The 12,262-nt window shown below is 55.6% G+C and overlaps 1 protein-coding gene across 1 annotated transcript in view; it reads left to right on the top strand.

Moving 5' to 3' along the window:
* The window catches only part of PTK7 (protein tyrosine kinase 7 (inactive)), a 60,565-nt gene that overhangs the window by 31,500 nt on the left and 16,803 nt on the right, over positions 1 to 12,262 (top strand). The window contains exons 2-10 of the mRNA XM_065884677.1: positions 4,664 to 4,951; positions 5,335 to 5,437; positions 5,807 to 5,997; positions 6,093 to 6,243; positions 7,225 to 7,373; positions 7,623 to 7,889; positions 11,457 to 11,590; positions 11,750 to 11,885; positions 11,997 to 12,116. Coding sequence (XP_065740749.1) covers positions 4,664 to 4,951; positions 5,335 to 5,437; positions 5,807 to 5,997; positions 6,093 to 6,243; positions 7,225 to 7,373; positions 7,623 to 7,889; positions 11,457 to 11,590; positions 11,750 to 11,885; positions 11,997 to 12,116 — 1,539 coding nt within the window. The remainder of the gene's footprint in view (positions 1 to 4,663; positions 4,952 to 5,334; positions 5,438 to 5,806; positions 5,998 to 6,092; positions 6,244 to 7,224; positions 7,374 to 7,622; positions 7,890 to 11,456; positions 11,591 to 11,749; positions 11,886 to 11,996; positions 12,117 to 12,262) is intronic.

Consider the following 12,262-nt stretch of genomic DNA (forward strand, 5'->3'; position numbering starts at 1 on the left):
ATTTGGTGTCCTTAGAGTTTCCACATGGAGGGGACCTGTGAGCAGGGCCATCCTCGTGTGGGTGAGGAGGCCTGGGGCTGCTCTCTTTCCTGGAACAGAGCATTTGTGCCTCTTGGGTTGAGGGCCGTCTCTCCTGGCCTGTGTCCTGATGCTGTCACCCCACATGGGACACAGGAAGTTGGCAAACCTCTCCCTCAGGGGACCATATGCCCAATAGGAGCTGTCTTGGCCTGTGCTCTCGAGGCCATCCGGGAGGCAGGGTGTCCCCACAGGGACGTGGGCCCGGGAACCAAGGACTGAGTCTCGGGTATGGAGGAGTCAGCTTCCTGCCTGTGGCTCGTTGGCCTCGTGCGTGAGAAAGGTCACAGTCACTCGTGATTACACACATCCGTGCAGAATGCCCATGCCCGGGCCACCCAGGGTCATCTTGGTACCTCTGCCTGGTCCCAAGGCAGCTGTCCGAAGGATGGAATTTCTTTAGTAGGAGGGAGAGAAGGTAGATGGAATCAACTGGTCAGGTTTGGCAGGTTCTGGGACCTGTACAGATTCAGGGGTTGTCTTTCCAAGACCAAGAGGACTGGTCTCTGGGAGACAGGTAGTTGAGTGGCCCAGATGGTTACTTGGACCGAAGTAGCTGAAATTATCGGAGCAGAAAAACTTCCTGCTGCTCTCTGCTCTCCACCAAATCATGTTTACACATGTGTGTGCGCAGACGCACACGTATATACACGTGGGTCGACTGGGCCTGGAGCCCAGAGAGCATCAAGGAAGGTGGGCACCAGACCAGCCGCTTGCTGGTGAGTGGGGGGCGGGAGTTGGGCTGCTGCCCACACAGCCCTTTCTCAGGGGGCTGGGGCCAGGGCGCAGGCAGAGTGAGTGTCTGCATGTAGATGGCTGTCGAGGAGCCAAGGAAATAGCTTGGAAAATGTCCTTATTGGGTATTTGCAGCGCCAGCTCTGTTGGGGTCGTGCCTGATGTGGGCAGATGACTCTGCCTGCCGGTCACGGTGCCAGTGCTTCCTGAGCCCACCATGCCCTCTCTGTGCTTCGGGCTTTGCATTTATGAACCCACTTAGCCTCACACAGCCCCTGAGTGGTAGGCTTGGGGTCCTCATTTCATGTCAAGGGAGAGGCCAGCAGAGGTGGCATTGCTAGGGAGCGGCAGGGCCACTGGCTGCTGCTATGCTGAGCGGCTTCCTTGAGGAGCACGTGGGCCAGGTGTTCCGTGAGGGTGTAGAAGGTGTCATGCACGGAGGTCCGGACTCTGAAAGGGGGGAGGCTTTGGGAAGCCCAGGACCGGTGTGCTTCCAGAGCGGGCCTTCCCCGGACCACAGCCCTGGGGGCATCCTCAAGTCAGGAGGTGCAGGGACAGGGATGTGCTGGGGACTGTGCCACCTCGAGGCAGGTACCACCTCGATCCCCAGAGCCTTCCTCCTTCCCTGTCATTCAGCTGAAGCTTCTGAAGAGTCCCTCACTTCCCAGCCCCTCCCTGTCTGGAGTCTGGCATATCTGCCAGGGGCTCCTCGGCCTGCCCGTTTCCCCTCAAACAAAACAACAGACCAGCCTGTCCTGCAGACCATGCAGATGGCCAGACTGGGCGCAGTAAACGTGGGTGCCACAGCACTGGGCCAGGCTCCTGTGTGAGAAGCCTGGTGGCCAGGGGTGTGCGCTCAGAGCAGGGGCCGGGGTCTTAGAGGAGGCCTGGTGGCTGCCCTCCCTGCCTTTTGTTACATCTAAAGTCTGCCCCAGCCAAGCACTAACCAGGACCTGCTGTGAGCTGACGTCAGGACAGAGGGCCCCACGGGGCCGGCTTTGATGTTTCCCAGGCCCTGTCTTGGGGGTGCGGCGGGGGCTCTGAGTGGCAGTCTGGGAATGCAGCGTCTCACCACAGCTCCTGCAGCTCCAGCCCCGGGACAGGACGGGATGCTGGAGGCTGAGCTGGGGTCCCTCTGAGTCATGCCATCTCTTCTCCCAGCTTAGGTTTCTGTGGCAAGTGGTCTGTGGTTCCTGCAACCCCACAGCCCCTTTCCCTCCATCCTACCCCCCACCTGATTATCCCTTTCCCATCTGGGGTCTGAGATGGTGCTGGGCCTTGCCTGGGGGGAGCTTTCTAATATCCCTAAAACTCGAGTCCTTGGGCAGGATGGGTGATAGTGGTGAGGATCACGGTAGCCGCCCGCCGAGCGAGCTCATCCAAGGCACTTCACATGTGTTACTGCGTTTTCAAGTCACGACAGCCTCATGGGAGAGGCAGAGGAAGCTGGGGCACGGTCTGTGTTCCTTACCCAAGGTCAGGCACACCGAGTGTGATGGTCAGGATTGAGTCAGACCTGACTGCAAATGCTTAACTAACGCTGCTGTGTATGGACAAGACTCCTGGCCCCCACTGTGTCTGGAGAAGCTGAGCTGGGAAGTGGGGAGTCGTCTACACTTTGAGGCGGATGATCTCTCTCTGGTCTTTGATGAGCATCTTTAGTTCCGGGTCGAGGGTCCCAAGATTTGGGTGAGTCACATTTGCAGAGGCCTGCTGAGGCCTCGGTGCGAGGCTGCCCATCTGTGTCAGGAGTGGGGGTCGGGAAGTGTTCCGGACGCCCCTGTGTCCGCCAGCTCTTGCCCCACACTTCCTCTGAGGTCACCTCAGTTCAGCTAGTGTTCGCTGAGTGCCTTTGTGAGCCTGGCGTTGTCTGCAGGAGGTGTGTCTATCTTTCTACCTGGCTGTGGGGAGTGAGACCCATTCTGAGATCAGATACTTCCAGGATTGGTCTTGAGTTCCTGGGCGGGGCTGGGAAGAGGGTGGGGTATGGAGTTGGCCTCCTTGGGTCATGGTCCTGGCTCTGCCACCAATTAGCTGTTTGATCTTGGGCAAATCCCTTCATCTCTCTGGACCTCAGTTGACCCACCCGTCTGTACTACACAGGGGTTGTACCACGTTGCTCAGCGGGGGCAGGACCGCACTCCTGTGTAGAGATTGGAACTGAGCGGGGTTGTTTGGATTGTTAGGGTGACTGGGTGCAGATTTGCTAACTTGCACAGTGGGTGGGGTAGCCCAGCGTGGTGGAGAATTGTCCCATCCAAAGAGCCAGCAGGAACCCAATGAGAAGTAATGCGGGAGCTCCCAGCCCCTTCCAGCTCTGTGTGTCTTGTGGGCCGGCCCCTCTGGAATGCTGGGAAGCGGACCAACATCGGGTCAGCCCCTCCTCTGGACCCAGCCCTGGGGGATCCTGAACTTGTCTTGAAACTGACTTTATGAGGAGACAGGTTCTTGTGCCCTAAAGAACCAAACCCCCCTCCCCCTGCTCCGCCCAGGGACTGGGAAGGGTGCTCTTTGGGCCAAGATCAGTCTCCAGTGGTTTGGGATGGGATGGGCAGGACCCCATTAGCCTCTTCCTTCCTGCCCTTGCTGGGCCCAGTTTGGCCAGAGGCAGAGCCTGCTTCTTCACATAGCAGCCCCAGGTGGCCTGTTCCTTCTTCCTGGAGGGGTAGCACATCCTCCTCTGTGCCATCACCGCCCGCCCCCCCTGTGCAAGCTGGTGTCCCGGGCTCTGCAGCTCCGGGCCTCTGCAGGGCGCCCACATGGACCAGGAACAAAGCCCGGTGTATTATTCCTTCTTGGTAACTATGCTACCTGCCTGGCCCTGCCCTCCGCCTCCCCAGCCCATCTGCCACTCTGCACAGGCTCTTCACTTTCCCCTTTGTTTGGCTATAGTTCCACATTTGATTGCAGGGTCCCTTCCTCCGAGGGTGCCCCCCTGACCCCTGCCAGAGCTGAACTGTAGTCATGCAGGAGGAGGAGTGGATTCCGGTGAAAACCTGGGGCCACTTAGCTCACCTCTCACTTAGCACAGAAGAGCCAGCCTTGGCCACAGACGGATCCTTAAGGATGGAGAGAAGGACGTGGGGGTGGCCCTGGCATGTCTTTGGGAATAATGCCAGTTCAAGAGAATATTGGAGAGAAGGACGTGGGGGTGGCCCTGGCATGTCTTTGGGAATAATGCCAGTTCAAGAGAATATTGGCTTCTCCTGTGATGGGATGGGTTCTCCCAAAGACGCCCCTGGGGAATGCTGGGTTGCAGAGCGGTCTGTGGATGGGATTCAAAGCCGCCTCCCTGACCTGTGGCCACCTCTGATGCTGGACCCTCAGCGGGTATGTGAGTGCCAGTAATCCTTCCAAGAAGCTCTTTGGATCATGATTTAACTTTGCTCAGTGTCCTGCATTCTGAAGATGGTGGGAGGGTTGCTTGCTAATGTTCCCCGCTCCTTGGTCTGGCATTTCCTATGATCTGGTCCCGTAGCTCCAAGGCCCTCTGCCTCTAGGGAGTGTCCCATGTGGCGTTAATCCCCTCCTTCCCCTAGCCCTTGGGGCTCCCTCCCTCTTCGGTGTTCTAGAGGCACCGACTGCCCACATCATTCATTTGGCACTAGCTTTGCCTTATCCTGGGTCCGCCTCCAGACTAGCGTCCTGGAGGGTACTGCATCTTTGTATCCTGCGGAGCGCCCAGCACAGTGTAAACGTTCCTCAGTGGACACTTGGCAATTGTAGTCTCATGATCCTTCTCACTTGCACTTACTGGATGTCTCCTGTGCACAGGACAGTGGGTGACCTGTGTTAGAACAGTGGCTGCAGCTCCCCCTGACCCTGCCTCTCCCGTGTTCTCCATCTGCAGGTGCCCAGGCAACCATTGTCTTCATCAAGGAGCCATCCTCCCAGGATGCGCTGCAGGGGCGCCGGGCGCTGCTCCGCTGTGAGGTCGAGGCCCCAGGCCCAGTGCACGTGTACTGGCTGCTGGATGGGGCCCCTGTCCGGGACACCGAGCGGCGCTTCGCCCAGGGCAGCAGCCTGAGCTTCGCAGCTGTGGACCGGCTGCAGGACTCGGGAGCCTTCCAGTGCGTGGCTCGGGATGATGCCACCGGGGAGGAGGCCCACAGTGCCAATGCCTCCTTCAACATCAAATGTGAGAGCCAGGAGCTGTGCCCGCCCTCCCTCTAGACCCTCAACTCCTGAGCCCTGTGGGACTCCTCCTTTGCCTCAGCTTCTCCCATTTCCAGTTGAATGGGGCAGGGAGAATGCAGTTGGGGTCAGCTCTCTGCTTGTGTGGATAAGAGGAAGTTAAAAAGTTTTAATTTTTCCAGAATTTATTTTTTTTCCCCTTCAAGTCTTGAACCCATTGACCTGCCAGATACTTTTGCAAATGGCAGGAGCAGTGAGGCAGTGTGCCCCAGTGTCTCTTGGCTCCAGAGCCTCCAGGTTCCATCGTTTCCTGCTTGTCCTCCTCCTCTGCTTTCTCACCCTTGCTCTGCCCCGCCCCTCACTCTGCAACCATGGCCTCTGCTCCAGGGATTGAGTCCGGTCCTGTGGTCCTGAAGCATCCAGCCTCGGAAGCCGAGATCCAGCCACAGACCCAGGTCATGTTGCGTTGTCACATTGACGGGCACCCTCGGTAAGGAGACATTGAGAGTGGGGAGGGAAAGGATTATTCTGGACTGATGTCAAGAGCTGTCTCCCCAAACTGTGGACTCTGCCACCGCCCCTGCCCCATGCTGCTCCACACTGGGCCCTGGTCACCAGAGAAGGGGCAGCATTGGGCTGTGGAGTGATCCTGGATTCTGGGAGCTGAGAAATCTAGAATCTCAGCCAGATTCTGCCCCTGAATTGTGTGCCTTTGTGCAAGTCACGGTCCCTCTCCAGGCCTCAGTTTCCCCATTTGTAAACTGAGGGGTCTAGCCCTGACCCTCTGATTCTGGCCCTCCCTGCCGGCCACCTGAGACCCCCCCTGCCCCCCCTGCTACTGACCCCCTCGGCCCCTCAGGCCCACCTACCAGTGGTTCCAAGATGGGAGCGCCCTGTCTGATGGTCAGAGCAACCACACGGTCAGCAGTAAGGAGAAGAACCTGACCCTCCGGCCAGCCGGCCCTGAGCACAGTGGCGTCTACTCCTGCTGTGCCCACAATGCCTTTGGCCAGGCCTGCAGCAGTCAGAACTTCACCTTGAGCATTGCTGGTGAGCCTGGGGTGGGGATGGAGAAGGTGAGTTGGGGATGGGGGAGGGGCCTCCCCACCTTGCCTGCTCATGTGTCTGTGCCTCCCTCACCCCAGATGAGAGCTTTGCCAGGGTGGTACTGGCCCCCCAGGACGTGGTAGTGGCAAGGAATGAGGAGGCCATGTTCCACTGTCAGTTCTCAGCCCACCCGCCCCCGAGCCTGCAGTGGGTCTTTGAGGATGAGACTCCCATCACTAACCGCAGCCGGTAAGGCATCTGGCAGCAGCTTTGCAGTATATGGTGGTAGAAGTTGTGTATGGTTCTCTAAAAGGGAATGAAGTTCTTATCACAGATATCATAGATCTATACATGTATTACTTCGAGTTTCCAGCAGATGGCAGTAGAATGTCTTCCTGTTACAAAATGATTCCAACAAAGGGAAGGGTCTCCGGGAAGGGCATCTTTTTCCAGTTCCCACGGACACACTGTGTGAGCCAGCGATGGCTCTGCTACTTTCTCCCCTCCCCTTCTGCCCACGTGGGTCCTCTGGGATGGAGGGTAGAGACCCAAGGATGGAGCGACACAGGGGACCTCGGGGATCACAGTCTGCACAGGAAGGTCCTGGAGGGCAAGGATACCTTACTCACACACATGCACGCACACGCACATTTTTTGGAAGAAGCGAACATTACCAGAAGGTGCCAGGAGGTGTCAGGCCCTCTATAGGGACTTCTGTCCTCATCCAGGCCCTATGAGAGCAGAGACCATACCACCTGTGTGGTGCCAGGTGTGGCCATGGTCCTTTGGAGGTGTGGCTCCCTAGGCTGTGGGCTGGGATCCCGCCTGGCTGCAGCCCTGAGGACATCATCAGTAGTCCATCTGGTGCGTCTGAGGGACTTCTGGTGCTGGAGTTGCTGCTTTACCAGCAGGCGTATCTTGACTCTGTCTCCACATTGATTGCTTGCTGCCTCCCACTTGCACTGCTGCTCGCCTGGCTGCCCCAAAGCTGCGTCTCTTGTAATTAGGATACACGCCTCCACATACACGCGAACAAGCGCACGCACACACGTGCACACACAGGCACACACACACGCACCAGAGTGGCGTGTTGGCTTCCTTCTCTCTTCCCTGTTCCTGGTTGATTCCTTCCTGCATATCTGACCTGTGCAGGATGGGGTTCCCCTGGCTGCCCTCCAGAAGGAGGCCTGTGGGCCACTCCTTTCAAAGAGCACTCTCTCCCCTCCACAGCCCCCCGCACGTCCGCAGAGCCACGGTGTTTGCCAACGGGTCCCTGCTGCTGACCCAGGTCCGGCCGCGCAACGCAGGGGTCTACCGCTGTGTAGGCCAGGGCCAGAGGGGCCCTCCTGTCATCCTGGAGGCCACTCTCCACCTGGCAGGTAGGTCCCTGGGTCTGGGGTGCCGAGGTGGGAGCCGCCTTCAACGTTGTGGGCATGTAGAGATTTAGGCTTCTGTTTCCACTCAGAGCAGCTTGGAGGGCAGAGGGAGGAAGAGGATGCTGGGGTTGGAAGAGGAAATGCTGAAGGTCACGGGGAGGGCTCGTGCTGGAAAGGGCAAGGCTTGCTGCGGGAGAATGTCAGGTACCCTGGGCCCCACAGTAACCAGGCTGTCTGCTCCCATCCCTGCAGGGATTGAAGATATGCCACCATTTGAGCCACGGGTGTTCACGGCTGGCAGCGAGGAGCGTGTGGCCTGCCCGCCCCCCCAGGGTCTGCCGGAGCCCAGTGTGTGGTGGGAGCACGCGGGAGCCCGTCTGCCTGCCCACGGCAGAGTCTACCAGCAGGGCCATGAGCTGGTATTTGCCAGCACTGCCGAGAGCGATGCTGGTGTCTATACCTGCCATGCAGCCAACCTGGCTGGTTGGCGGAGACAGGATGTCAACATCACCGTGGCCAGTGAGCACCTTTGCCCTGAAGGGCGAGGCGAGGAGGGGAGCCCAGGTCCCAGGAGGTCTTGGGCTCTGGGTGTGATGGATAGAGGCTTCCCTGGTGCTCACCTGAGGCCCTGCCTCAGCTCTGAGCCCTGCCGGCTTGGGAACCAGTCAGCCATTGGGAGGTGATATTGGAGTGGACAGTGGCGAGTCAGGCCCAGAGGTTGCGGTGCCAGAAAAGTGGTCCTCTGGCTGCAGAGGACAAAGCAACGGAGTGGGAGTCTTGAGACCCAGGTCCCACTCCGTCCCCAGTGCATGGAATGACCATGGCTAGAAAGTCACCTGCCTTGCCAGGGGTCAGTTTCCTCATCCATAAAATAGGGCTTAATAACTCACTACCTTCCCTACTAGATGGCCAGAAAGATCAGTGAAGTAGATAAAAAAGATTTTTCCTTTTCTTTTTGGGGAAGGTGATGTGTCAGAGTTATAGGTAGTAATTATTTTATTTGTTGTTGTACTTTTAAATTTCTACAGTGAACATATGACTTGTGAAATGAATGATAAAGACCTGTATACCCTTGCTACAGGCATAGAGATTTACTTATTTACACCATGCCTGTGTCAAGCGTTTATGATAATTTCAAAGGATATCCGAGGCAAATTCACACACACACGTACCATTTTGCAACCTGCCTCTTCCATGTACCTCTACATCTTTCCAAGTAGGTAAATTACAAAAATTCAAAAAGATTTCACACATGAAAAGAGCTTTGTACACTTGTAAGTTGTGACGGTATTATTCCCATTAAGATACTAAAACCTAGGAGACATGCACTTTCGTGCTCAGGTACCTGGTTCGGGTGGGAAGCTGCAGCATCCAGGTAACACGCACTCAGGACACTTCCACAGCGACGTGCAGACAAATGCAAGCAGCCATGATCAGCCTTTCTCCAGTCGGGGTCTGTTGTTCACCTGTTTCATTGGGGACACTTTTTTTTTTTTATTATTATTTTTAAATTTTGCGTTTTATTTATTTATTTATTTTTAATTATTTTTCGGCTGCGTTGGATCTTTGTTACTTCGTTGCTGTTTGCGGGCTTTCTCTAGCTGCAGAGAGCAGGGGCTACTCTTCATTGTGGTGTGCAGGCTTCTCATTGTGGTGACTTCTCTTGTTGCAGGGCACAGGCTCTAGGCATGCGGGCTTCAGTAGTGTGGCACGTGGGCTCAGTAGTTGTGGCTCATGGGCTTAGTTGTTCCGTGGCATGTGGCATCTTCCTGGACCAGGATCGAACCCATGTCCCCTGCATTGGCAGGCGGATTCTTAACCACTGCGCCACCAGGGAAGTCCTGGGGATGCTTTTAAAAATACAGAATCTGGGACCACACTCCACATCTCCTGCCCCCGGCCTCTCTGGGGGTGGGCCCAGACAAAGAGCGTTCAGCACATGCTCCGAGTGAGGCATATGCTTGCTGGAGGTGGGAGTGCTGGCTTTGATCAGTCTGTTGACAGGCACCAACAGTGTCCTGTGCCTGCACTGCTGCCTGAGAAGAAGACCTGTGGAATTAGAGAGAGTGCGTGACGCACGCAGGGCTGGACTGGTGCGAAGGGGTAGTGGGTGCAGTTCGGAGGAGGGAGGACTCCATCCCTGCATTCCATCAACAGATTTATCGAGTGCCTTCTTTGTGCTAGGCACTGCTCCCAGTACTGGGAATGCAGCAATGAACAAAGCAGACAAAAATCCTTCCCCTTGTGGAGTTTGTACTCTAATAGCAACAAAGCAAGCAAGGAAAACAATTGAATGAACAAATATATGATTTTAGGTGGCAGCAGGGCCATGAAGAAAAATAAAATAGGGTAAGTGACAAAGAGATGGCATGAGGGCCAGGGGGAGTTTAGAGAAGACTTCTTTAGAAGGTGGTATTTGAGCTGATGCTTAAATTAAAGAGGGAACCACGTGGACGGGCCCTGAGCAAGAAATGGGCTTGTAAATTGAAGGGATAGCAGTAGCCTGTGTGGCTTGTGTTGAATAAGTGATGGTGAGTGTGGTTGAGGTTGTCTGAGAGGCAGAGATTGGATCATATGAAGCTTTGTAAGAAAACGGTAAGGACTTTGGTTTGTAGTACAAGTGTACCAGTTAGCTACTGCTGTGTAACAAACCAGTCCAAAACTTGAAGCAGTAGCCACTGATTTGCTCATGATTGATTCTGTGGGTATGGTTCAGCTCCATGTGCTGTTGGCGGCAGCTGATACGTCAGCTGGTGGCTGGCTGTTCCCTGATGTCCTCCCTCAGGTGCCTCGCTCAGTCTGGCAGTTGAGGGAAGATATCGACCAGGGTGCCTTGGTTCCCTTCCACACAGCCACTCCAACAGACTAGCTCAGGCTTCTCACGTGGAGGCTGGGTTCCAAGAGTGCAAAAGTGGATGCTGCAAGCCTTCTCAAGGCATTAGCTTAGACATTGTCCACTATATTCTATTGGACAGGGCAAGTCTCAGGCCACCCAGATTCCAGGCAGTAGAGAAACAGACCCTGCCTCTTGATGGGAAAGTGGCAACGCCACATTACAAAGAGAAGCAAGAGATGGGAGGACTGTTTAAAGCCATCTTTGCTAAGTCTGCCCCACCAAGTCAGAGGATGAGAAGTCCTTGCAGGGACTGAGTGTGAGAGTGACATTTTCAAAAGGTGACTCTGGCTATTCTGAGAAGACTAGACTGTTAGGGGCAAGAGTCTAAACAGGAAAGCAGTTAATAGATGACTGTAATCATCTAGGGGAGGTGTTTAAGGGGCTTGAACAGAGGTGGTAGCAGTGGAGGTGGGAGGTGGTGAAATTCAGGATACATTTTAGAGCTGAGGTAGATGAGGTTTGTATAGAATGAATGTGATGGTGGGGGGAGCCGTAGAGAGAGAAGTCAACTAAGTTTTTGCCTTATACAGTTGGCTGGATAGTGGTGCTATTTACTGAGATAGAGAAAACTGTGATGAGCAGGTTTGGGGAGAAATTGAGCATTCTCTTTTGCATGTATAAAGCCTGGAGTGCCTATTAGATATCCAATTGGAAATGCCGGTAGGATTTGCAGGTCTGAAGTTCATTGGGGGGAGGTCAGGAGCCAGGCTGTGTATTTGGGACTCATCCACTTGGATAGTACTGAAGGCCGTGGACTGGATGAGATCATTCAGGGGATGAGCATGGCTAAAACGGAACAGAGATTCAGGGACCGAGCCTCGGAACGTTATGGTGTAATAAAGAAAGCAAGGATTTGGGAGTCACGCAGACCAGAGTTTTCAATCCTCTCTCTATCATGGATTAATAAATCACCATTACTTCTTCGAACCTCTGTTGTCTTATCTATAAAATGGGTATAAAAATAAATACCTTGGGGGTATATTGTGATCATTAGCTAGGATAATGTTCAAAAGGTACCGGCACATGGGCCTTCACTGAGGGGTCACGGCTGCAGTTATCGCCGGAGCAGACAAGGGTTTCTAAACTCAGGGCCGGGGTTGTGGGGGAGGGTATTAGAATTTCTTGGGATTGGATCTGTTGGTTTTGCAGATGTGTTGGTCAACCTTCTGTTTCCTCCCTGTCCCTCTAAGCTGTGCCCACGTGGCTGGAGAAGCCCCAAGACAGCCAGCTGGAGGAGGGCAAGCCAGGCTACTTGCATTGCCTGACCCAGGCCACACCCAAACCCACAGTCTCCTGGTACAGAAACCAGATGCTCATCTCGGAGGTGAGAACGGGGATTACTGCTGGGGGTGGGGGCAGGGACACAGAGTCCTCTATGCTCACCTCCAAGGCTCGCTTCCCCCCACCCCGAGGCTGTCCCCCAGGGAGATGATGGTGGGGGGCAGGCCGAGACCCGCTCTCAGGCACATCTCCTGTGCTGCAGGACTCGCGGTTCGAGGTCTTCAAGAACGGGACCTTGCGCATCAACAGCGTGGAGGTGTACGACGGGACGTGGTACCGCTGCGTGAGCAGCACCCCCGCTGGCAGCATCGAGGCCCAGGCCCGCGTCCAAGTGCTGGGTGAGCTGGCGCCTGGCCTCCTGGGCGGGAGAGGACCAGGGAGGGAGCAGCAGCGTCCAGAATCTTCAGGCCTGCCGCCTCAATTCCTCCCCTTTTCTCCTACTGAAACAGAAAAGCTCAAGTTCACACCACCGCCCCGGCCGCAGCAGTGCATGGAGTTTGACAAGGAGGCCACGGTTCCCTGCTCAGCCACAGGCCGAGAGAAGCCCACTATTAAGTGGGTCCGGGCAGGTGGGTACTGTGTGAGCATGGGGTGGGGGGCAGCAGGCAGTCCACTGGTCAGATGTATGCCTGTCTGAGGACCAGCTGAGTGCCCGAAACTTTGGGATAGACAAGAAATGTAGGGGCCGATTTATGGTCCAGTTAGAAAAAAAAAA

This window comes from Phocoena phocoena, chromosome 10, assembly GCF_963924675.1.
Source record: "Phocoena phocoena chromosome 10, mPhoPho1.1, whole genome shotgun sequence".
NCBI lineage: Eukaryota > Metazoa > Chordata > Mammalia > Artiodactyla > Phocoenidae > Phocoena > Phocoena phocoena.